General features: G+C 40.7%; 1 protein-coding gene and 1 long non-coding RNA gene across 4 annotated transcripts in view; one reads left to right on the forward strand and one right to left on the reverse strand.

Annotated features, from left to right (window-relative positions):
* The window catches only part of ttyh3a (tweety family member 3a), an 84,102-nt gene that overhangs the window by 40,162 nt on the left and 16,988 nt on the right, over positions 1 to 26,952 (reverse strand). For all 3 annotated transcript variants that reach the window (XM_088612860.1, XM_088612859.1, XM_088612861.1), the window contains exon 2: positions 14,755 to 14,927. In XM_088612860.1, coding sequence (XP_088468986.1) covers positions 14,755 to 14,927 — 173 coding nt within the window. The remainder of the gene's footprint in view (positions 1 to 14,754; positions 14,928 to 26,952) is intronic.
* Positions 17,664 to 24,208, forward strand: LOC148645319 (uncharacterized). Its single transcript, XR_015928451.1, has 2 exons — positions 17,664 to 18,054; positions 23,972 to 24,208. It is a non-coding gene; the product is annotated as an uncharacterized LOC148645319 (long non-coding RNA).

The following is a 26,952-nucleotide window of genomic DNA, read 5'->3' on the forward strand; positions in this document are numbered from 1 at the left end:
TCCAACAGAAAGATCGACGGGACAGCAGGGGAACTGATGTCCCAGAACAGCCAGTCAAAGGCACTTCAGATTATGGGAAAGCCATCTCATCAATGCAGATGCTGTTTCATTTTATTAGAAACGCTGGTATTGAGCACAAAGCTCTAGTGGTTTGGTCTGCCAGTCTGTGTCCTGCTGCAACATCTGTGTGCTCAAAAGTTAATGACTCATTGAGGTAAACATGCTCAAATATTAATATATTCAAATTACTGCTGGAAGAGTGGACATACATTGTAGTTTCCTGCTAAATTAAGCATGGCCTGCATATCAATGAAAACATATTGTAAGAAAGTGGCATGTTGGAATCGTTCCCCTCAAAAGTGTGAAAAGACATCAAAGAACTGTGGGTTGGAGACATTCATTAAAAAGATGTTAAAAACTAATGAGAAACTAAGTCATCTAAATTCTGTCTATCCTATTATTTTGTTCCTCACATTACTTTCTCAACTCCTGTTTTTATTCGCTTTCAGCTTGGCCGTGTTCCATCTAAAAGGATATCAAACAATAGATTATTACTGTATATTATAGAGTCAGCAAAAATTATTTTAATTAGATTATCATTTTTTGGTGAAAACAATTCTAATTATTCAAGTGCAGAAAAAAAACAGGAACATTTTATAAAAAGGAAAAAAAAATAGGGAAAAGTATTTTTTAAACGCATGCAGATGTCTTAAAAGAACAAAATGCAAAACAAACAAGTCTTTTTCCCCAAGAGACCCAGCAGATAGACACAGGCACAGCTTCCACTAGTAAATCGTACTGCTGTGAACTACAACCAGAAACACAGGAACCTGACGGAGCAAGTCCTCATCCCTAAGCTTTTTTTTAGCATATGCCAGGAATCCCTTCCACGTGCCTGATGGTCAGCTAGAAACTTGCAAACACAGCGCAACATTAACAACGACGGAAAGACTGAAATCACTGCAATGACACGTCACTGACTCATCCTCACACTGAGTCTCCAGTGCCTACAATCGACAGATGTCACTGGGACTGACCACCATTTTATCCTGAAATTGGTATTTGTTGGGCTCAACGACACCCAAAGCTCCTTCTAATTCTACACATTTAGGACTGTAAGGATATTTGACCAGGCGGCACAGAGGTGCAGTAATTAGGATTTCTGCAGCGCAGAGCTGGGGATCTGGGTTGCATCCTGGACCTGGGATGCTGTGTGCATGGAGTTTGTATGTTATCCACTGTGTTCAAGTGGGTTTCCTCTAGATGCTCCAGTTTCCACCCACAGTCCAATTACATACTAGCAGGTTAACGGTCTTCTGCGGAAAGTGGTCCTGCTGTGAGTGTGTGCGTGTTCCTGTGTGCCCTGAAATCATCTTCCTTTGCTTGATGGGATAGACTATGGCTCCCCTGCACCCCTCAAGTGGAAGAAGTGGTTGGAAAATGGATAAATGGATGCATATAAAGCTAATGAATGTCAGACAAATCTGTGTATTTTTATAAGAGCACAACATTTTTCACAGTTCAGAAACAAAAAGTGTTAAATACTTTGGACAGTTTATTAAGTAAAAGTCCTTAAGTGGATAATAATTCACTTAAATGTTTAGTTAAAACTTGTGACTATTTAGATTTTGTATATATTTAAATGTGAACATATGTGATTTTGTTTTGCAAATGACTTACAGAATCAAACTTTCTAAAACAAACGAGAAATCAGAACTCCTTCTGCCAGCCCACTAAGTCAGCAGTCACGAGTGATCTGTACAGTTTATGGATAATTGAGTAATAAATACAGCCTCACAACCACCTGTTGTCCTGCTGTTCCTGTCCTTTGAACGCACCATTCAAAAGCAGCTCAGAAAAGAAACTCCTAGTTCAACTTGTCATGTAGCTCATCTGAGTCCTGACACCAGAGAGCACGTAACAGCAGATCTTGAGAACCAGGTGATCCTTCAATATTTGATGCCAAATTGAAAGGAGACAAGAGGGCTCTTGAGACTGGAAGCAAATGGTTCTCGTGGGTCTTTTTCTGTTTTATCACGAATGGACTTTTAATGAGCGAGCGAGAGTCGAAGTGCTTTGGTAGTGGTGAATCTTCATATAACTGTCTCCTTAGAGAATACCACCAATTTAACGTTAGATGGCCTCACAATGACACAGTGGGAAATAAATAAAACATGCAACTGGACTCATGCTTAAGCTCACAAAGTGGTTGCTATGCAGCAATCTTTGCCCCTCTACAAAAGCATGGAGGTTCACGGACCCCTAGAACTCTCAAAATCTTCAAAGATTTCTTTCCTATCATATAACAACACCGACGATAAGTCCCCACGCTTGAAGGCGATGAAAGCCGCCCGTTTCTCTATTATATATTTAAACTTTGTAATAGTAAGAGGAGAGGTTTTTTTCCCCCATGTTTATTAGTCAGTCTTTTGAACACTAAACACTGAAAGGACAGCAGGCCACAAACAGAAAAGAACGCCACCACCTTCCCCCAGATCCCCTCCCCATCCAAAATGACAACCCACACTTAATGAGAAGATAAAATAATCCAAACCCTACGGCTGATATGATAAGAGAGAGAAATCATATTTTTTTTAATGTAAAAAAAAAATAGAACAATGGTTTCACTCCCACGATCTGTAAGTTGGCTCCCTGGGGGAGCTTGTTGCACTACTCTACAGTACTTCCCTGCTGCTGCAGGAAGATTTAAGATCCTGAGCACCCGGGCAGCTTAGAAGATGCTGCAGCAGACCAGGACCAGCTGAGGTTAAGACCGATTCTCCATCAATCATTTCAAGCGAGACATGGGTCTTCAATGTCTGCACGGTAGGAACTTTGTCTTGTGCTTTTTGCACTTGGAATACAAGCTGTCTTCCCGACAAGCTGCGAAAAAACATTGCAACAGGCGAAAAATCCTTTCAAAAGCCTACATTGAATCTGAACACGCTGATTGGCACTTAGAACCAGGAGTGTGTGTGTGGGCTTCCCTAACTACTTGTCTGAGAAGCTAGAACGGGTCAGCCAATAGCTGCCAAAACAGAACGACCCAAATAAAAAGAAGACAAACGTGTTCAAGGATATCAAATGATCAAAGTCAAATGCGTTATCCATGCATAGCAAAAATAAAAAGATAAATCAGCGATTTGCAAGGGGAAAGATTACACACTTCTGCAAAAATGCTGATTACTGTAACCGTTGTAAGTTCTTGAGTAAAAAAGCAAGTATGCTATGAATTGGCAGAAGGCAAGCAAGGCTACTTGCTTTAAAGGTCAGGAGTAGAAATCTCCTTAATCTGTTAATCTGGCTGCAGGCAGACAGTAAAACACACTCATCTTAGTTTAACATTAATCCAAGCTCAGCCAGTAGAAAGAAGCTTTGGTTTCTCTGAATTCAGGGGTATTTGTTTTTAAAATGCCACATACATTTAATGCACATAGGTGGGATTCTTCTCCACACTGTCAAGTGGAAGATCAGGGGAGCGTGAATAGGGATGTTGATGAAAATCTACACTGAAGGATCACGTCAATTATGTTTTAACTAACGTTTTGTTTTCTTGCTCCTGTCAGGAGGAAACTGATTTACTGTACATTCATTGTTTTTCAGGTCATTGTCATAGAGTCTATCTAAACTTTACTTTTGTAACAGAACATAATGTAAAATGTTTATCAAAATTTTTAATATGTATATAATATGAATATAAAATATATTTATATATATATTTTATATTGAAATATTTTTGGTGGCAGCACATGACAGATTCATCATCAAAAAGCACATTTTAAATAGTACTACTAAATAATTGATACTACAACAAACCCTACTAATGCTGTCGCAGATCAACTGACATGAGTAATACAAAGACTCTTGTCTACGAGTGGAAGACTAAAACCCAGAAGACAGACATTTTCAGAGCAATATGTAAAAGTTTTAAGCACCTCCAATGCTTGCATTTCTCATCCTTTCTTCTGCATTAAATCTGATCTGGTGTCCATGGCAACCTTTCTAGGCCAAAGTTGAGACAGCACGAAAAAGAAAATCTCAGAGACTTGGTGCCGTAGAATATGGCCGAGTATATCACAAAATATACTCTTCTGTACAGTACAATATATACAATATAGTGTTCATAATATTTCCACATATGTAATCAATGTTTTACTGGGGGGAAAAACTATTACAATCAGCTCAAACTGGCTTAGTAAGCCTATTACAAACCATATGGCACAAAGACTATTTGTGGAATACAAGGGTTCACGCATTATCAAGTGTTTTAGACAGAGGTCAGGGACATGAGTGCAAAAGGAAACAGCACGGGCCTCCGATATTGACTTCAGTGACGCATCTCGTCTCCTTTCGGGAAAATGTGTTTTTGAAGGAATACAGATGAAACGCAGCGACGTGGGGGAAGTGGAGCTGTTCCTGAGGCATCAGCACTGCGCCACTTCGTCCAGACTTCGTCAGCCTGTGACTCTTGTCCAGGGGCTTCCAAGCTGTAACTCTTACAGATTTCCTACACTCATCTCACCTGTCATTGGTTTTTATGTGCACCCACCATCTAATACAAGCTAAAAAAATAAAACCTGGATTTTCTGATTTTATAATACTATAACATACACATATTAAAACAGTAATTTTCTATTACATGTAGCACAAAGTCTTATCGCTTATTGTTTCCCAAGTTTAGCATTTTTCTCCTATGAAGTCCAGAGCTGAATTTCCATATAAATTGAATGCGCAAGACGCATGAACTTCTGCCAGGTGTGAAACTGGTAAGAACATATAAGGACCCCACACACACACAACAGAAGGACACTTAGAGCTGTGCTCGGTTACTCAAACAAAATGCTACAACCCAAGGATGACACTGTGGCAACTATAGTTTCAAACCAGTGCTTGGCAACTTTGAAGATTTCTGCTTCAAAGTATCCTGACCAAGATCTTTCACAATCATGACGAATTCAACAGGCACTTAGTCAAGACTGTGAAAAGCTGCTCCAGTATTCCCACTTCAGTCATCGCCTCCTGTTACTCATTTTCGGCTCAGCTTGCCAAAATCTTCACCCACCACTCAGCTGCCAACAGGAGGGGTCAACCACCCGCGCAGAGACAGCTGGGATGGGTGTCCAGCATCTTGAGCAGACTGCAATATCCAGTGCTCTCTCTGTCCTCTCCTGCTCTAGGCCGTCAGGGTTAGACCTGAACTTTTCTTACCGGAAGATTTATTTTCTCAAAAGACTGGTTCCTTTGCCCAAGTCCCTTCCCCCTTATACACAACTCAAGAGATGATTAAGTTAATGAGGATTTAATCTACCAACATACCAACCAACCATTACAGCGCAATGCAAAGCTAATAAAGTAAAATCCATCCCTTCACCTCTTGGGATCGTACCTTCACTTTAGTGAAGAAGACAATCCGATACTGAAGACTGAAAGGATTAAAGAGGTGACTCAGACTGAAGTTTCCCTGAAACTGTCTACCACTAATGCTACTGTAATGTTATTACAAGTCGACGCGCAGTTATAAAGAGCAATCACTGTAAAGGGAAGACGTGTGCTAACTCCACAGACATCATGCATTGGCCAGAAGCTCATTCTGTTCTAAAACAGTTAAAGTCTACATTAAACTGAGCAGCCAGGCATCACATTAGCGGTGCAAGAATTAATCACGCATGTGTGAGTCAGCTCTGCTCGCTCGAGCCATCGTTTTAAAGGCTAGATGCTCTTTGAAAAGGGATGCAAACCTACATCAAGAGCTTCAAAGGAAAGAAAGACTCCCTATCAGTCAGCTTAAACGATCAACTTCATGCCTCCTGAATGTGCGTGCAGGAGTAAAATCACTAATTAAGATGACCCACCTGACCCCTTTACCTTGATCCCATAAATTAGAATGATAATCAGAGCCGAAAGGCTGCCACTACTATTGTAACAGAAAGTCCTGCTTTCTGTTTGATGTGCAGGTTTTGTCTAGCTAGTGCAAGGAAACTTAAAAAGGTGATATGTCTCATGCATTTTAGTTTTGGATAACATCCAAGGAGCAGAGTTCCAAACATGCAGCAGCTTGTTTGAATACACCAGAAAGCACTGCGTTACAATAATTACTTGCATTACTTTTCTAACTCACACACAAATCTTATAAAGATAAAGTAAACAAACTGTGACCGACACACATTTGCAGACTTGAGAAAGAGAGCCAGTCATGATAAACTGGTGATAAATATATCTTGTCAGATGTAAACAGTTATATCCAACCAGAATAGATATAGCAGGTAGGACATTGCAGGTAAGACAGTTTATGCAGTAATTGTAATATGTGAGTCCTCGGACTCTTCTGCAGGAAAACAAGACTCACGTACTGTATTCGGCATTTTGAAGTCTACCATTCTGTGTCAGACGTGCCTCTTTGAAAGTGTTTAAAAATGCTTTCTTATTTTGACAATTATCATTAGCTCAGTTCACTGCATTAAGTGTTTTGGACATAAGAAGGCTGTTGTGTAAAATGAGTTAATGCATTTGTAAAATAGTGCTACGTTTTCACTAAAATATAGTGCATGCTTTAGGACGAGCACTGTATCTTGCTCTTAGTTGAGGAGAAAAGCATGCGAGTGTTTAAGACTTCTGAATACACCGCACCACAAATGACAGTTGGGTTTGGCATTTTTTCACTGAATAATTGATGGAGAAGTGAGTGAGTGAGCAACACACTGGCAGTGCCCTCCCCAGATGCTCCACCAGCCTGCAGCACAAAGTCACGCAAAGCCTTTTAATGCTGCTGCTGCTGCTGCAGATGCTTTGTAGGCGTACGCAGAGCGTTTCACCTCTCTCCTCCCACCCCCAGTGCAGCTCGCTCTCCACGCCGACTTTCCCGAGCCTCACGACTGCTCTCACCCCACTCCGACCTCCTCCGAGGCACATTTTGGATCCATTCCAGTGAGCTGCATCTCCCACTAGAGTCCCTCCTCCCCCTCCATTCTGTTAGCACTCGGCTTTGCTCCTGCCTCCCCTGCAGCGGCTGCCACCGCCAGAAACCCTCGACAACACTCGTCAGGCCTTTCTGCAGGCCGTACTCGGAGAGTTGCCCCCTTGCTGCACATGGAAGAGAAGGACTGACACAAAATGAAATTCCATAGGTCTCCTTATACCACTTCTTCTAACAGCAGTTTCTAGGCACGCCTAAAACAGATACTTGTTCCAATATTCAAACTGCCGAGGCTGTGAGTTTGCTATTAACGCACAAGATGCCCTCATTTAGGGTCTTTCTTTGGGTTTTATTTGTAGACGCATTAAAGGCTGTATATTGGTGAAATGCACTACTGAATTAAATATGCCATATCCATGAAAATGCTGGAAATGTTGCAGGCAATCGCAGATGCCTGAGCTGCTGGTGTTCAAACAAGCACTCTACACTATAAACCATGGCTTTTGAGTAACTAGCTTCCTTGCTAGTTTTCTTTTTTTCCCCCCCAGACCATGCACAGGACTACAGTAATACTTAAGTGCCCATATCAAATCAGTGCGGAAGTGACACACTGCCGACAGACTTGCAGCTGTGGTAGAATCCCAACCTTGGCCTGCTTTTCTGGGCCTGAATCCAAAAGAGACAGTAAACCACAACCTGCAAAGCTGTAGTGCATTCACCACTAGCAGGAAAATTCAAAAAGAAAATGAATGATTCTAATAGTGAGGAAAACCTTTTTTCCCCTCCCACGTCTCTCCTTTTAAAAGCTTTCTTCATGGATACACGGGAACAATGAACTCTTTCATCTCCTTTTTGGGTTCCATCTCTGTTCTTTCGGCAAGGTTTGGGCAAGGGTGCGTTATAGATCAGGCATTTAGCAAGGATGGGAAAAAATGAACTGGGTGGCATGGGTAGCACTGTTGTCTCACAGCGCTGGGGCCCTGGGTTCAAATCCGCGGCTGAGCTACTGTTTGTGTGGAGTCTGTGTGGTCTCTCAGTGTCCTTTCCTCCAGGGGCTCTGCTTTCCTCCCACAGTCCAAAAACATATGGATAGGTTATTTGGCTTCTGACAAGACTGGCCTTGGTGTGAGTGTGTGTCTGCCTTGTGACGGACTGGCGTCCTGTCCTCGGCGCACCCTGCCTTGGCCCTACTGCTTGCCGAAATAGACTCCAGCTTCCCCGCAACTCAGAATTGGAAGAAGCATTTAAATAATGGATGAGCAGAACAAATTAATTGCTGAGGTTTGTCTGTATCATACTAAAGATTCAAAAACATCAGAACACACAACAACAGAAAGCTGATCACCTCTAAATATACAAAGACACATGTGCACAACAGTATTATGGTGAAGGCTGCCGAAGAAAAGTCTCCCGAGCTGAATTCTTGACTGTGCTTTTGTAGATAAATACTGAAGAACCCCCCAGGAGTTCACATGAAGGAAATGACATGATGAGATTAAAATGTTTGCTGGTGGAAGAAGCTCTATATTTAGAGGAAAATCTCTGAAGACTTTTAAAAAGGCTCTCAGCCATTTTTGGACAGCAGTATTACCACTTTGCAGCCCAATCCGGTCAGATATCAGAAGTTAAACAAGCCTAGCCTGGTCACTATCGAAATAAAAAACCTCTAAGGAAACCAGTTTGATGCTGTAAGTGGTGTTGGTGGACCAGTAGGTGGCACTCTTAACTCTGGACAAACTACTTCCCCAGTATAGTGAATACTGTGCTGTAGGAGGCACTATCTGTTGCCAATGGCAGTGTTAGCCTTAGTCTTCCAAATAAATTTTACTGAAGAATACTGTAAATTCTGCTTTGGACAGCTATTTTGTGCAATATGACCTTCTCAAGTCTCCTGTTGAATTTCAATGGTGAAGCAATTTTCAAGTAGACCACAGCAGTTTGCAATGGCTGCCGTGTGTCACCCAGATGGGTGCTGCGGTTCACAGGAGGGCGAAGTGGATCTCTCTCCTTATGGGTGCAAAGTGCTTTGGAACCTCCTTGAAAACAAAAACACTGTTCAAAATGCAAATGAAAGTAATTATTTAAAACGCATCACAGAAAATGTCCCAAAACAATCCTCTTCTCTGCAGTCACCCACACAAAACTCTTTCACAAAAGGCACTCAGCACATAAGTCCTTTTTTGTGAATGAAGCCCTTAGCTTGTTATCTAAAAGACATGTCTCTGGTGTCATTCTCACCCTCTGTGTCATGTAGGCTAACAGACAACAGTGATAACATAAAACTAACCAAGAGAAAAAGAATTTTGTAGCTAAAGAAACTGGTAAAGAAGCCATTTTGCATTCAGTCTTTTTTTAATCTATATAAACGATGTTATAAAATTCTAGCATCAGCCCAGAGGGTTGTTTGTACATGGCACAGTATCTAATTTGGCTTTCAGGAAAATGGAAATAAAAAGAAAATTTCTTCAAGTATTCTACTGATATTCTGAACAAAGAGCTTGTAAGGGAAATGTGTTCTGACAGAACTGGACAAAGATACGAGGTCTGTTTTTGCCGTGAACAATCTGCAATAACTTGGGAGATTTTTTTGAGCAAAATGCAATTTTTAGAATTTGTTTCCTGTCATTTAAGAGGTGCATTCCATATTACAGCCATTAATATTCCTGAGAAAAACTAAAAATGGTGCAGCCAGCATTCCAATTGCTCCACACTGCCGTGATGAGCGCAGTTCCTAGGAACTTTCACGGAGTCACATGAATCTAATTCCCACAAACGGGCAAAACGTAGCTCGTCTAGCACAATCGAGAAGATTCACCACAGTGGCTGAAAGCAGATTTTTAATGTGCTCCATCTTGCAACCATTCAATTTCAGTACAATGTTAAAAAAGGGCAGTTTGAGAAAAGGCAAAAAAGCTTGGATTGGATAATGGATTCTTACAGATTGATACTATCACCTGCTCCACCACTCGCCATGACGCCTTCTGTCATCAACACTTTAAGACAACATTTCTTAAAGGATTTCCTAAATAAAGAAGGTTAAAGAAACCAGAGACTGTGCCGTTTGACTGTGTTACACTGTAAAAGACAGCACCTCTGACATACCAGGACAAACGTCCAGGATACTTAATCTCTGACCCTTACAAATGCGATCAAGAAATGGCTTTTTTTTTTAACCCAGACTCACGTTACAGTACCGTGGGAGGACAGGAAAAGGCAGGAAATGATGTGGGACTGCAGCCAGCAGCCCTTATAACAATGTTTTTTAATTCATTATCCACATTTGTAAAGCATGTACCTACAGATGTTCCTCTGGAAGCACTCCTGGAGGGAAATTATGCTTCCTTGTCTCGGGTTCATTTAAAGGATGAAGGTTAATCTTCCACTGTGCAGCTGCTCTTTAACGTTCGACATTATTCATTCAACAGTCCCACAAAAACTGTTACAAACAGGCAGCAGAAAATCCCAAACTCTCCTGGCTAGGAACAGCATTTTGAATCAATTGCTCCCTGAATTACCTCCAGAAGCAGAAATGCACCCATGACAGCAACTTACACTCATGATCTCATCTAGATACTTTTCACAGGCAATTCTACACAAAGTATTCGTACATGGGGTTACACGTGCAGCAACTACAATATTAAAATATATTTTCTTCACTAACTACAGTGTTTTATTGACAAACTATGTTCACTTGCTCTGAATTAAGACTCAAAACGACTTACTTTCTTCACATTGAATGAGCCAGCTTAATGCAATAACTGTGTGCAAACTGTGTATAAAGCCAAAACTGTTCTTGATACATCCCATATGATCGGTTTAGCAATCCCAGAATCTTCACTCGCCAATGCATGATTTGTCTCGTTCACTTGAAGGATCTTTGGGACAGCTGGAGGACCTTATATCAGAAACATCAGCTCCACTCCTGCTATAAATGTCAAAAGGATTTTCCTGCTTGCTAGTGTAACCACAAATTACTTTAAGATGCAGAATTAAACATCTTATTTCTTAACAAAATATTTACCTGACACTATATTAAACTCCATAAAAGAAGCATTGTAATACAATGCATTATGCATAAGCGCTTTTCAACAAAGTAAAGCTATAAGAAACACAGAACACCGATTCCACATTTAAATTTCCTTATTTTTGTATTATTTTTTTCCATTCTGAAGTTTGGATCAATAAGAGATATGATTTTAAATAGGGGAACGGTGACCCAGATGACTGATTTCTGCATCCAGAAATGGGTGGTCATCAACCAACAAAAAAGCTGTAATTCAATCTCGAACCTCATGCAACAGCAGAAGGCTTTATCCAAACACCACAATTAAATAAATGCCCCGGGTTTCCTAAAGCCATCTGGTGCAGCTTCCATTATTTACAATTCCGTCCTTGTGTTTTGTTCCCAGTTCTATTTAATGATGTCAAGTACTGCAGACCCATTTGGAAATCAAACTTTGACCACATCTTCCTTTGGGGCATGGGATGATATTATTTAGCAGATATTTTATTGTAATGCACCTAATTCATTTCAGCACAAACAAACCAACGCAGGCAGAAAAGCCTGTTTTCATTTACCAGATCTTGAAATCCCTCCAAAAAATGACTGCCACATTTTCAAACATTCTTCTAACATGATGATCCCACTGCTGCACCAGAATAATCTCCTGGGGGAACTCTTTAGGCTTACTAACGTGAAGGACAAAATGCTCCTTTTTGGTCCTGTATCCTGTCCCATTTCACTTAAGCACAAAACTCGTTGCAGTCCAGTCATCAAAGCCCACCAACACAGTCAAGAGAATCTAGAATAACAATATCTTTGTTATTCTAGAAATAATAATAATAATAATAATAATAATAATAATAATTGCTTACACTTATATAGCGCTTTTCTGGATACTACGTTTACAACAAAATAAAGCACAACTATCAACTCTTAGACTTGTAGCTCTCTATTCTCTTGGAACAAGCAGTTACTGCATAACAATACTTGATTAGCAGCCCTATAGACCTATACAAAAAAAAACAATCTCTAAAATGACTCACTGTCAGGGATTCACATGCTCCCCACCTCGTAAAAGGAAAGGAACTTGGGGAGGTTTTTAAACTTTTTTTTGTTCAATTCAATACGATGCTGTCATGTAGGAAGACGATAATCCATTGAAGCTTCAAATTACTCTTCTATAGCAGGAAACGCTTGAAGTGCTACAGTACAGACGGTACTGTACTGTGATTTAACGTCTGTTCCACAGGCTGACAAAAGAATATGCCTCATACATTGTGAGTTTTAACACACTGAAAGAAGACAAGATTGTTATTTAGGGCCCAGAATGCTATGCCAAGAACAAGTTAAAACAATAAATTGTTGTGCCACCCGTTCAACAGTTCAAATTTAGTAGAAGGGACGATTATTTCTTAAACTACCTTCCATTGAGCTGCTCTAACATGCCCAACAAGCAACAGTCAGATCTCAACATGGAGGATGACATCTGTGAGTCACTGGCTGTCACATAATAGAATAATTTCCTTCCCTTTCAAATTCACAATATCCGATTACATTCAGAACTAGTGCTTTTTACTCTTGGCAAAAAGGATTACCTCCTTTTACTAGGTAACACACTCACGATACATTGACACATTAGACTGCAAGTGACAATCTCTTGATGGAAACTGGTCTATTGGTGGCAGAAGAACTGCCTGCTGAAAGGATTGATAACTGCAGTTAAATATTCCTCAGGGAAGAATTCAAAATGATAAGATACATCAGAAATAAAGCTGTAGCTATTTGAGGCAGTATTCAATATGTTCTAGTGCTCCACCTACTGCTTGACACAAATTGAGACATTAAAAGCAGGTCATCCGTGCATGATGGGACCAACCTTCGTTTGCAGTGGGACATCCAGTTGATTGACTGACACATCAGGTTCAGCAGACGCTGTCTGAAGCACTGAACCTCCTATAATTAGCTGCTGCATGCTCCAGTTGTAATCCATAGCACAGGAGGAAAAGAATGAAATCAAAAGGCATCCTTGATTTTACAAGAAGGAAAACATTACATAATTCCCTGGCAGCAGAAGTCCCACCAGCACAACATGCTTATGTGCCTTATAGAAACCTGTACATTTTTAGGACTACAACAATGCAGCTATTCTTGTTCAGTCCGCAAAAGGTGTAGTAATCAAATTTGTTTTTACTTTTGCCTAATCCATTTTATGTTAGGTCCAAGAGCTCTTTGAAGACTACAGGCAAATGGTCATCAACCTCCATGAGCTGGGGGATGGCTTTAAACCCGTTTGCAACAAGCTGAATCTCTCTCTTTCCGCTATACAGCCCATTGTTGAGAAATTTAAAGCTACTGGTTTATCCTGTCAGCAAGGGGAGGCAAGCATATCTTGCCACCACAGACTCTGAGACAAGTAGTCTGGGAGGCAACTGTAAAGACAGTAAAACTGTTAACTGTTAGAGATTTTCAACCCCACAAACTAGCATCTTCAGGTTACAAACTACCATTCAACATCACCCACATGGATGTGGTATTTGGTGGTGTACCACAGGAATCTGTACTAGGACCACTGCTCTACTGAATTTATATCAATGATCTAGATTCTGCTGTACTGAAATAGTCACGGTGGCAGACAATGAAACAGAGATTACAAACTCTACCAAACACTACAGAAGCAGCAATCGAAATTCAAAACGATTCAGATAAAATTTAAGACTGGCAAAACACCCGGAGATGGCAGAGCCTGAAGAAGCTATGTATGAAAGTTTTTGACTCGGGTGTTCAAGTTCCCATTTTCTAGACAATGCAGGAAAGCAATAAAAAATACAAAAAAAATGTTAGTATATACACCTATAAATACAGAAATTAAATCACGGGATGCGATATTAAAATTGTGCAAATCACTAGTAATACATCATTTAATATATTGTGTACAAGTTTAGCCACCTTTTTATAAAAAACATATTTCTGCTGTAAAATCAGTCTGGAGAAAAGCATTCCAGGGCTTAAGGGAAAGTCCCAGATTGAAGCAAACCTTGTTCGTCTTAAGCAGAGAAGACTATGAGGGGCAGGGAGCAGGGGCCAAGTATTCAAAATACCTAAAGGCACAAAGTCAATCCAGTGGACATCTTCAGAATGAAGAGTAGAACACAAACCAGAAGACACCAGCAGACATTATGTGGAAGTGAAATTACAACCCAGACAAAACCGTATTTCTTTACGGAGAGAATTGTGGGGGTGTGAAATTGGCTATCCGGCCAACCTACCCAGCTACCCAACTAAGCTAGATTTGGAACCTTCTGCTGTGCACGGCCAGGCTGCAAGGAAAAACACCATTTTCCAGAAGGTGAACCGCAAGAAGAGGAGACTTGAAGTTGCCAGCCCACTGTATGTCTGAATGACAGCTGGAACCACATACTGCCTTATGGTCAGAAGAAAAAAAAATGACATTTTTGGATACAGGGTGGCACATAGGCACAGTGGTCATCAAGGCCATCTCGCAGCTGGGGCCCTGGGTTCAGTTCTGGACCTAGGGGTGCTGTCTGTGTGGAGCTTATATGTTCTAACCCACTTTTTGCGTGGGTTTCCTCCAGGTGCGCCAGTTTCCTCCCACAGTCCAAAGCCATACTAGTAGGTTAACTGTTTTCTGGGACAACTGGATTGGTGCACGTGTGTGTCTCTGCGTCTGCTCTGCAAGGGCCTGGCATCTCTCCTGTCCTGGGTGTGTCCTGCCTAGCACCCACTGCTTGCTGGGATAGGCTCCAGCTTCCCCCGTGACCGTCAGCCGGGCAGAGCGGTGACACGACCAAAACCAAACCCGGAGGGGAGGAAGGCTCACCTGCAGACGAGGGTGGCGATGATGACGCACCAGGCCGTGCAGCAGCAGTCGGCGTTGTTGGCCTGCTCGTCGCTCTTCCGGCGGCGGCAGCACAGCCAGAAGGAATAGAAGAGCAGGAAGAGCAGGTCCAGCGCCAGGCAGGCCAGCGCCAGGCTCCCCAGCAGCAGCACCGACTGGAAGAGACAGAACAAGGTGTCGATGAGCAGCAGCCCCCCCGCAGCACCAGAGACCGAACTGAGGAGCCCGGACTCCTGGGCCATTCTTTCGTCTGAAAAAACACCTTCTTCTCTAAACTCCATTGTTTCTCCCACGACTGTGTTCCCAAAACACGCCGTCCTAGTCAAAAACCAAACAGAAGACTTTCTGACACGTGACGAAGGACGTGCTGAGCCGCAGAATTATTCAGCTTCAACTTGATCACAGCCTTAAATATAGCTTCTTCATGTGGAAGGCGCCCTGGCCGGGCTGCACAAAATAAAATCCTGCCAATAAATAAAAACAGACACCATCTAACCATAAACAGCGGTGAGCCAAATAATAACAACATAAGACGGCTTTTAGGAGCCCTGATAATCATGATTTAATGCTCTAATGCTGATTTGTGCAAGAGCAGACATAATTAAGGGCTCCCGTAAGATCAGAAAAGGCCCAGGACAGTTAGCAAAAATGCCTACGTCTTTCACTACAGAAGAAATTTATATTACCACTGAACAAGAGAACAACATTAAATGACAGCAATATGTTACATGTACACGTAAGAGCTGAAAGAACTGCAGTGAAAATGAAAGTCCCACTCGGGCTTCTGCATTTCTGTATTTATCCATCCATCCACTCAAAAATATGGAAAAACCCCTCTTTTGTTTTTTCTTTTTCAATTTGACAGTTTCTTTAAATGGTGTAATCTCTGTCCTTGACTGCACACGACAGGATTCTTCATCCAAGCCTGTGCTATTGACATCTAGGATACCAAGATCTTTAAAATCCTGATGAACATCTTCTTAATTACTGCCATTAGTAACCATTAATAAAAATTGATAAGCAAAACTGCAATTAAATTTAATTTCATATTACAATTATAACTAGTTCATCAGCACAAACAGACTTGTTAAGAGGTCTTGTCCTGCCCTGATGGTACCTAGGCTTATTTTAATGGTGGCACACCCTAGATTAAGAATATTCCTGCAATGAACAGAGATTTTTCTGAATCCTTACATAGTCTTACATGCAGTGTGTTATTCTGTACACTTTAAGTTTTAGAAATCATGGTAGGACAGGTTTCAATGAGGCACAGAAATGCAATACTTTTACGAATGCTGCTGTAATCATATAAACCTGGCATCTGTTCAACGGTTCTCAGAATCAGAGTGCATCAACAACATATTCGCAGGAGGCAGAAATGTCCATTTCCTGTGAATAATTAAGAAGAAGGTACAGTGCAGATTATCTGCTAATAACAGATCTGTTGATAAACACATCTGATGGTCTGAACACTGTCACTTTGTGACAGTAAACAAACTTCTGATTGATAGGTGAATAAGAGAGAGGATAACTAGCAGCTTGACTCAAAATCCCCCACTGTCATTTCTGCACCCATCTCATTTTGCATGTCATATGAATGTAGATTACAAGACGGTAGCACCAGGTTTCAGTTCTACTTACTGAGTATTTTAAATTATTCATTTACCATATGCCTAAATAAACAATTACGTGGCTGGTGGATTTCATCTACATAATTTGTTGTTCCTTTCTCTCTTAACACTGAAAAAAAGAAAGGAAAGGATGACTGAAGAATATACTTGGGAAATTTTAAAATATAAATGTAGGGATCTGCACTGAAATTCTAACCTATTTATTAAAAGTGCGTGTGTCTATCCCTAAAGTCTCTCTCTCTTGTCACAGATAAACAGCTCAATACTGACATGATGAGTGTATGTATTTTAAGTAAAACTGCTATGCAAAAAAATGTTATTTTTTAACACCTTTTTGCAAAGAATAATACCTAAGGAGAAGAAAAGATGGAGCATACTGAGTGTAGGTACTGGGCAAGTCTGTGACTTAAATAACATTGCAGAAGGATTAGACTTGTCTATCTACCTCTCAGGACTGAAAAATCAGATTTTGGACCTAAATTCTGAAAACAATGCCTTTTCAAATCAATCAAATCTTCCAATCTCCAATTGGGAAATGAACCTAACCTGAATGATTTGCAGGGGGTCACACTGTATGTAGTTTTCTTCCAATACTTAACTTTGTGGACTCATAAAAATGCAGTCTCTACAACATCTGTGACTACCACAATGAAACCGATCCAGTCTGAAATGGAACTGAGTGAATGATACAAAAATGTAACACCTTACTCGATTATTTCAGCATATACGTGTAAAAGCTCAGTGCACACCGGCAGTAATACAGCAGGCCCACTGGAAAGGGATTCAGCAAACAGGAGGGCCTGTGACTGACTAAAACACCTTGGATTCTTCTCTGTCTGCCTTCAATCCCATGTCTTCTAGATCCCAACTGAAAGACACCTGGCCTGAATTATTGTCCTACTTTCACCGGCAATACAGCACAACATCACATCACTGGGCACACAGCACATGCCTTTCAGGGATCTCTGCAGTGAGAGTTTATCATCGATAAGTTGAAAACAGATTTGGACTGAAACAAGTCATCGTTAGAGTGCAGAGAGAAAACCTCAGTATTTCCTGGGGAAAAAAAAAAGCTAAAAGGTCTTCAACATGAAGACAAATACTCTTAATACTGCCAGATAAGGAGTAGAGAAAACAACTCACACAGCATTCTGCATAGCCAGTGATCCACATTCATGCCTCAGAAAGTATTCCATCTGTGGCAGCTTATATTATGAAGAGAGGAAAAGCGAAACCAACAACTCTTTCTGAATGACCTTTAAGACAATCGTGCAAATATCAAAGCAGCTGTATATATGGTATATAAAAAACGGCTGAGTTCTGAATGCTTTGTATCATGCCAGCTAAACCTTTATTCTGTTAAACTGCTGCTCTGTTAATGCAACGGAGCATTCCCACTGCCTCCTACTGCTCCCACTCTTCGGACCGGAAGCTTTGGCTATTCAGAGGACACTGTGACCTCAATTTGACAAGCACTTCCTCCATCGTAACACTTTAGCAGATGGGGCATTCCTGAAACTCATTCACACTGTGTAGGCATCGGGGGAGTGGAAATGGAGCGATCTTGGAGACAGGGGCACAGCCCAGACCTACTGGACCATACAGAACCCAGAAGGAAGAGGCTTTGATGTTTCTGCGCAAGTATTCCAAAGTAAGCCGCTAAAATCCGGTTTACAGCTAAGCTGGGAAAGCTCCCAGTTTCCATTTACAATACATTTTTACGGTTTTATTTGTAAAAACGTCAATTAGAAGTTGCAAATTCCATTTAATAAATTCTTTATAGCCTATAATAGATTAACAACATTTTAAGAGTGCAATAATAACTTATCTAGTAGTGACCGATGGCTACTTGTGATTAATAATGTTTAATAACAAAACTCATTGCTCCCAGAAAATAAATGTTTTATTCACAATTTAGTGTTAACAGCTTGTTATATATTTATGAAGTGTCTTTTGCAAACCCTGAAGTGCTACAGTCTTGTTATTTTCTGTTAGAAAGCATCAGGCTAGCACTGGTCTATTCAGATGAATTTCAATGGATGGCAAATCTAAAACAAAATACAACTCGGCTGTAAAAGTATCCCTAATGTCCATTTAAATACAAGATGCTGTGAAAAGCCTCTCACATTCACCACTCTGCTGTTCTGTCCACCTCCTCACATGATACAAAATGTGTTACGTTGCAAACTCAATGACGGTACACAGGACCAATAACTAGAGGCATAATGTAACGCGATCATGACTCAAAGAGAATGGGAATGCATAGCTTGTTGTACCACAACTGAAGCACTGGCCTATAACTTTGCAGCAAAACATAGTTTTTCATATTGCTAAGTGCACTCCAAATGTAGGTCACCTGATAAAACCCCTCCTCCACCTCTTCAGTCTTGAGATTTGGGGAGGATTCGGCGTACAGTAATTAAACAGATTTCAGTCCAGACAGTTTGACTGCGCCTCTTTCTCGTTCTCCAGAGATCTCAAGAGCGGTCTGGTGTTTAGTTTTGTTTAAACAGGAAAGGGCTAGGACTACAAAAATCTCAGAAAGATTATCATAACAGGCCTTCCTTCCCCTTTGGCGATATACTGGATAAATTCCCTCGCATGCAAATGAATGTTTGTTCAAGATCACTTTTCGTTTCCAGGAAAAGAGATGTGAGCCCAATTAAAGTCATTCCCCCTTTTCTTAACATGTTTGTGCATCTATATTTATTTTTTCCCCCAGTGACAAATTTTCCAAGTTAATCTTCAAGCCTTGAATATTAACTGCAACACAATAAGCAAAAAAAATAGAAAAAAGGCCCACTGATTTCTAGGAAAAACCTTTTATTTTTCATCTGCTCTACTCATCAGCATCAATGACCTTGTCTGACCTGGGCAATAAAGCAAAACCTTCTTTTTCCTAACTTTTGGAAGTCAAGATCTAAAAGAGATCTTATCGTGCATTCTCCAGTAACAGATGGGCAAGTTCAATTACTATATTAAATAAACCTTTGTTTCATGGGAAACTCAAACAGAGCTCAGTATGCCAACCACAGTATTACAACTGTACACACCATTACTTCTTGGTGATCTCTGATATATTTCACATTCACATTTCACAGCCATTGAAAGGCAAGTTCCTCTGTAAGAAAAATGGTTTCCATTCTTAAGTCACCCTGGTGTGATGCTCGAAAACCCATTAATCAAATGACCAGAGACCCTGTTGCCAGTTTTCTAAGCAATACAGAAGGTTGTCAGGTGAGGAATTTATGACATGCACAGCACTAATGCTTTGCTTTACTTTGAGAACTGGCTCGTGATTTCTCTGCTCCTCAAAATAGAATAACCAGAAGAAAGAACAAAAAAAGCACAAAACCAACAGGCATCACACGGATCAAAATAAGCAGGTCTGCCTGATGCCTCTCATTTTCAGATTCGCTGTTAAATTAATACACAGCTGAATGAATCAACCATCCCCATCATGATTATCGTGATCACATGTGTTCTGCCCCTGCTCAGATTCGCAGAGGTCAACAGTCTTTCTGTACATTTGCCAGGCTCATTTGAAATGAATGTTTCTGTTGCCTGGTGAAATCAGAAAAAACTCAGCATGCACGTGGGCTTTAAATCGTGAGGAGAACCAGCAACAAGTGGGCAGCAAAGCAGAGAACACATAAAAAAGACAAAGCTTTCAGAACAGCTTCCCTGGGTTTACTGTGAGAGAGGGAGGGCTTGACAGGGAAAGAGATGGAATCAAAAAAACTGCCCACTGTTTCTCATCTCTAAGGAATAGTTTTTTTTATGCAAGGCCACAGGCCTCGGCTTACTGTGCCAGGATGAGAATAAGGCCATTCCACTCTTCGAAGGTATCAACCAAGGATCTCATCCAGCTCTTTCTTCAATGAAGCTGATGTATCAGGATCAACATCATAACTGAGTACCCTGGCCCCTATTCCCACAACCCTTTTTACATAATGAAATGCCATTCTTTTTAAGTTTTAAATGAACTACCACATAGTTCCCACTTGTGTCCATCACTAAAGCTGACTGGTGAAAATATCCTTGCAGTATACAGATTCTGAAAATATAAAAACAAAATCTGTGAAACAAATGCAAATAAAGTGGAAGAGCATTTGAAACTGACAACAGGGCGTGCTTCTTTATGCAAAGGAGTGTGGGAGTAGGAAACGTCCTAACCAGCCACATCTGATTTCTAAACATAGTTCAGGTGGGGAGCTGCGTCAGCATGCACGGGCTGCAAAGGAACAGGTAACAGGTTTATTCCCTGCTGAAAAGAGAAGAACGAAAACACAACGTTTCGGCTGTGGAGCCTTTTTCGAGTGTATTCTTTCTTCTCTTTTCAGCATGGAATAAACCTATTACTCATTACTTTTAGATGACCCACATTGTGACATGCCAGTATGCATCTTCACATGCCCTCGGGGTCAGGCTTGAGAAGTTCGCTTTTCAAATGACCGTCCAACTTGGGAAGGATGAGCTGAAATGCAGATTTCATAAGGAACCCTTTTTACAGCATTTCTGACATGTCTAATTAGTTCACAGCACAGGAGATGGAAATAACATCACTGTGCCAGACTACGTACTATTAATAATGTACATTAAAGATAAATGAATACCCAAAAGAATTCTGGAAATATGAGATAGTTCAGAAATACTCAAATAAACTCAAGGAATATAAGGGTCTGGTAGTCTGAGATGCCACTGCTAGAACCTAAGGTGCTTCAGAGTGTTTGCAAATTCTAAGAAGTAACACTCAGCAGTAAATTGTGGATTTTAAAGAAATCCATACACCACTCATGAAACTACATAGAACAAACTCTTTTTACCAGAAGCAATGCATTTTGAGCAGTTATTCACTTCACATTTGAAAGAAGAGATTAGGCGATGTGACCCAGGTTACGCTGACTGCTAAAATCAATTCCACAGTACTGTGCAAAAACTGCACCATACATTACAAGTGGAATTATTGTGCATGACCAGCAGGTAAATTCCTGAGACTAAGAGTTACCGATGTTCTTAAACCACAAGTTATAAACTATACAGAATAATGTGATGCAGCACACAGAGTCTAAAACTAACAACATAGAAAAGAAAAATAATTAAAAAGTCCTAACCTCTAATGTGATTAGCCTTTATTTAGATGCAATTGCCTAGACCAGGCACAGTTCTTAATTTGGAAGCCACATAATTTCTTGCACAGCGTACACAAAGCACTTCAAAATCTAAAACACCAAACACAAAATACTAGGAATACGAGGTACAGCCAGCTTTGTGGGTAATAAAGAGACAAGACAGTGTACATCATAATGGATAAGTGGAACTGAGAAACCAGTACTTTATAACTAAGACAGCAGAATGTCCAAGCCTTCTTTTCAGCTGTCAACTACTTGTCATTTAAAACGATGACCTGCAGAGCCGTCCATTTATAAAGCAAGACATTTGACTGGAGCATATAGTGAAGTAGCTTGCACATAAAAGCAACACCAGCATTGCACCTGGGATCTGGAGACTGGAGTCCCTAACCACTACTCCCCTGTGCTGTAGTCCCTGAAGGTCACCGATGCAAAGAACAGATGAAGATCTCAGCTCTACTCTTCAGATCTTGGGCATTGGTCTGGGAGAGTCCTGAGTCTAGACATACACGCAACACAACTCATTTACTACTGTACGTGCTAATTCAGTATTTTTAAATGCAAGAAACCCAGCAGGCTGAACTTCATTTTAAATCTCTACAAATTGATATAAAGTAAACCAACGCTCAAAGTACAATTGCGGACTACAGCAAACAGACCTTTTTCCTGAGAATTATTTCTGTTATAATTATCTATTCAGCATTAGGTGCTCTAAGAAGCTAACGAGTGCGAATTGCCTTGTTTAATGAGAGTAGGACACGCACACCCATCTTGATTTAAAATCAGTTCACATCTACAGCAAATCTGCAGAAGCAATAAAGTACCACTTTTTAACAAGCAATGGGGATTTATATGTTGAGCACACTGTAACGTGTTTTCTTCTAGGAAAATGGCCCAAGGCAGCAATTAACAATGTTTATGTAACATGGTCTATCGAATGTGTACTTTGTTGGTGAATAATGTAAAATTCACCATCTGCTGCTGGGGAAACTGCACATGATTCAATCAAACTTTAATTTATACGCCTCCATTAAAAACCAGCATTTGCAAACCAATGTAAATATCCCTTACTTCAAGTTACAAAAAATGTAAACAAATTGTACAATCATGCTACCTTTACCATTAAATTGTATTATTCACTGAAGCTCTCTCTGAACCACGATGCACAATACTGTGGTATAATATGTGATGGTCATCAGAATTTCTGTCTTGCATAATTTCCTGGTTTCGTGCTTCTTTTCATAAATGTACTCCTCTGCAATCCTGCCAACACAAGGGTCACAGACTAAAATACCAACTGCACAAAGCGTGCCCTTCACTACTATATGATTTACAGTGGCGGCATACAGTAAGCAAATATGTTATCACATATTCCAGTAAAAATATTTTGGCCTATAATAATTAAAATATAAAAATCTAGACCTAAAAATGCAGTCAGAAACCTGTGATCTTTTAAAAATGAATTTCTCCTTCACACTTGATCCATCATACCACAACCCAGCATACCACAGATTCTTTTAGAAACAGACAAAAGGGTTTGCCCATTTGATCCTCAAGTTATCACCATAGTGGACTTCCCATGGGTTAAACAGAAATGTTTTTAGTGTTCTAAAAAATAAAATTAAACACCATCCTTGCCTAGATGTAAAGTCATTTACAGTCTCCCTCACACATTGCTAAGGCTGGCAGACAGGCTGACAGCTCGGATTAGCGAGATGGTTTCGTCTGTGCAAGGCTTCAGTTACGAGGAGGACAGCGTCACAGTTAAACCACGAGGGACAGTACTGTGTTTTTCTGGCAGCCAGCGTGATCTCACGGAAGGCAGCTCCACACGTGACTGCTTCGCTCCTCTGCGGCTTTGAAACCGCTGTTTCTCAGTGCCTCCAGAAGAGCAGGCAAGGTGGAGAGAATCAGCCACACAACACCTGAAGTGTTTATTTCAGGCACTCGTCAAACAACACTCGGCTGAAAGACTGTGAAAACCCTGTTAACGAGTCAGAAAGAGTTCACGTTAGAAACTGCAGTACTTCACATTATAAACCACCTTCATTAGTCATGTTTTGAAGGGGATTCAGGAGAACAACCAGTACAGTAATTTCTCATATAAAACCACAGCAGCATTCCTGAAAACATGCGTTTTATGCAAAAAGGTTTAACACGGAAACAATTTTCCCATTGAAAACATTGGAAATGACAAGGGCTGTTTTCATAGCTGTTATTTCACACTTTCATTGTTATTGTGCTTATCAAATCCAACATGTGTTTGCACGTGTAGAAATGTTTTAAGATGGCGGATTCTTCTAGAGATGGATATATATATATAATATTGGACAAAAATCTCGATCTACATAAGACCTCACTCTATATTAAACATGCTTTATTATTTCACATTCCTTTCCTGATGTGATGGCTTTTTTCTTAGCCTTTTATTCGCAGAAGCATTGTTATCGCCTTCAACACGCTTGCTACCCATGGAACGATTAATTAAGGAGAATAATGTACTGCACAGAGCTGGAGAGATAATCAGGCCACAGAAGCTGGCAACCGTCTGACTTGACGGAAAACAAAACGCAGGAAAGGATGGCGATAATGTACTCCTCTACGTTATTGCGAGGACAGGGTGCTTAATGTGAAAAATGTTCCTCGAAAAAATAAATTGATTTACTGCAAAAAGACGTGCTGCGGGCAGGTGTTTTGTGGGGAACAGCTGCATTACAACAACTGGCTCGTTTTTACAGGAGTATATCTGGAAGATATAAGACCACTATGCAACAATTTAATTAGAAACAATCGGGGGTCTTGCGTGGATGTTTCAGTGATTTCCAGCATGGACTGGTGAACTAAATGAACTGCAAAACCAACTAGGCACAGTGAGAGATTTCTACAGGAGGCCAGTGGGTTTTGCTGCCACCAGGGAGACATGTTTGGAGTCTGACACATGCAAGCCCCGTCCGTTCTTCTCACACTACTCAGATCCCACCTACGGAAAGCACTCGGCACGCATTGCTGAACGCGCATGAAAGGCAATGGCGCACCAAACATGAAAGGAGGAGAAATCAAGACACCACAAATTATTCTATATTTTTGTACCAATTCTTTGCTGCCGATGTTTCACTGCTGTACTGTATACTTTCACCATTCTTTGTTGGTGATGTTCATCTGCTTTTGTTGCACTGCTATTCTGGGCTCTAACGTATAATAAAACTTGAATTGTATTGAAAATGCAAACTGCTTGGCCAAAACATACCCATTCTTCAAAAACCAGGTTTGGCCAATGAACCTTCGGTGGCTTATAGTTCATTTGCACTATTAAAGTAAGCGGATAAGGACTTGCTTCGAAAACTTCAAAACTGTTTTTTATTTTGTGAGACAAAAGCGGTTTTCTAGGTTTCTACTTTTGGTTTTGAGTTCCTTTTTCTAAAAAAACACCCTAGCCTGCTCAAAATACCCTTTTCAGATACAGTGCCTGATAAGTGCATACACCCCCTTCCGATATTCCCACCCCCTTCCCACACCGCCAATTTACCAATGATGTAGACACTTCAAGTGAATATTTTTAATCAAAATGTGAACATCGAAACTGAACACTTCTATGGGTGAAAATTGCACTATATTAGTGTGCAAGGTTAATAGAGCCTTTTCCAAAAAAGTGTAACTAGCTGGTGCTTCCAGCAAGTATTTACTCAGGAAAGTGAATCCTTACATCAACAACATTTTAGTGTTGTCTCACTTCACACCTGTAAAAGTGTGAACATAGAAAGAGAATACTCATTACTAGGTCATCACAGGCAAAGTCGGAGAACTGTCTGAAGATCGACCGTCAAAGACTACAGAGCTTCACAGCACTAGTGATGGGTACAGTAAAACTAACAGGACCTTTCAGTTTTGATTGAGGTGTTCAATGTTAAGCAGCATCAGCCTTATGGGATGGTTGCTGCCCTCCCAGCAAGAAGAAAGTTTTATTCCAAAATGCTGTCACTCCCAAGGGAAACAACTGGGAATCTTCTAAATAACGCTGGGATCTCTAGGATACAATGTGTCAAAAAGTGTCATTCAAAATTGACTTCATAACTCGTGTGTCTATGGCACCCAAACAACACCTAAGAACGAGGACATTTAGGCCGATTCCTCTGACGTGCCCACCTTCTCTTAACACATCCCTGACAACACGGCTCTGTGCAAGAGGTTGAGCACTGACTGGACGCTTAGTTGCAGTTCATATTTCACATTGATTGCTCGCAATACATTACAGTCAGGAGCTAAAAAAGGACAGTTGCGGTAAAGAGATTATTTCAAAAGCATTTATCTTGAAATATGACAGAAACCGCACAAACCCACTTGACACAGACGCTAACTAATGAGCTCTATGCTTTTAAACTTGCAAGGCATGCTCTTACACGCATGCCTTTCCATTCCTGAGCTACATTTAGCAAAAGCCTGTCTTTTTAATTAACTGAATACCTTCAGGGCCTTTTCCATTCTTTATGCCATCTTTAGCTCACCAGTTTGGCTGGATGTAAAAGCACCGGCCTATAGAAAATAATGTACCATAGAAGTCTCCTCCTCCAGTAAGCTGGACAGGACCCATGCTAAACGTTACAATCAGTTCTCCATCATCACAACTTGTTACAGTACAATCAGTTCAAATTCAAAGAGCTTTATCAGCATAACAGATGAATTACAGTGTTACCAAAGCAGATACATTTAACACAACATTTACAGTACAAACATAACATTGGAAATTTGCATATAGTACGTCACATAAAAGTTTGGAAGCTGTTCTGATTCTGGTAGATGTTAGAATTCCGAGATCATACTTCTTATTTTAGAGACGAATGATGGTCTAAAACCAGAGTGTTTCTCACATCGTAGCAGAAAACATATTTCTGTCTCCTTCTCCCCGCTGGCAGTAGGAGCACAGCCTGTCCTCTCTGGGCTGCTAGGTCTGCCCATGTCCAGTTTCTGTGCCCAGGCTGTGGTCACTTGAGCCTGTCCACTCTGGGTAACCGAGTCTGCCTGTGCTGGCAAGTCTCTTTGGCCAGGCTCAGCTAGTGTGTATTGTCTTTTTAGGGCCCTGTAGCATTAAATTTGTGTTGTGCTTGTGTGTCACAAAGCACTCTACCCCACACTGTGACCAGCACACTCACCTGTTAACCATTAAAGAACAATAATCCCTGGTGAGCCTGCAGTTCTCCTCTCCTCTCCTCCCTGACACACACATAAAGCCAGGACAAATGAAAGATCACTGCAATATGATGAACTGCAATTCTCTACAGTTGTTCACAGGCTAAAAAAAAGGTTGCGTCCAATCTGAAATTTGGATTACCGTCAAGACTTCTAGGAACCACACCCTTACATAACAGGCAGTGGGTGTATGTAATATGCAGTAAATAAGGTCAGCTGTGATTTGTTTGCAC

Source organism: Lepisosteus platostomus, chromosome 19 (genome assembly GCF_059453375.1).
Source record: "Lepisosteus platostomus isolate fLepPlt1 chromosome 19, fLepPlt1.hap1, whole genome shotgun sequence".
Classification (NCBI taxonomy): Eukaryota; Metazoa; Chordata; class Actinopteri; order Semionotiformes; family Lepisosteidae; genus Lepisosteus; species Lepisosteus platostomus.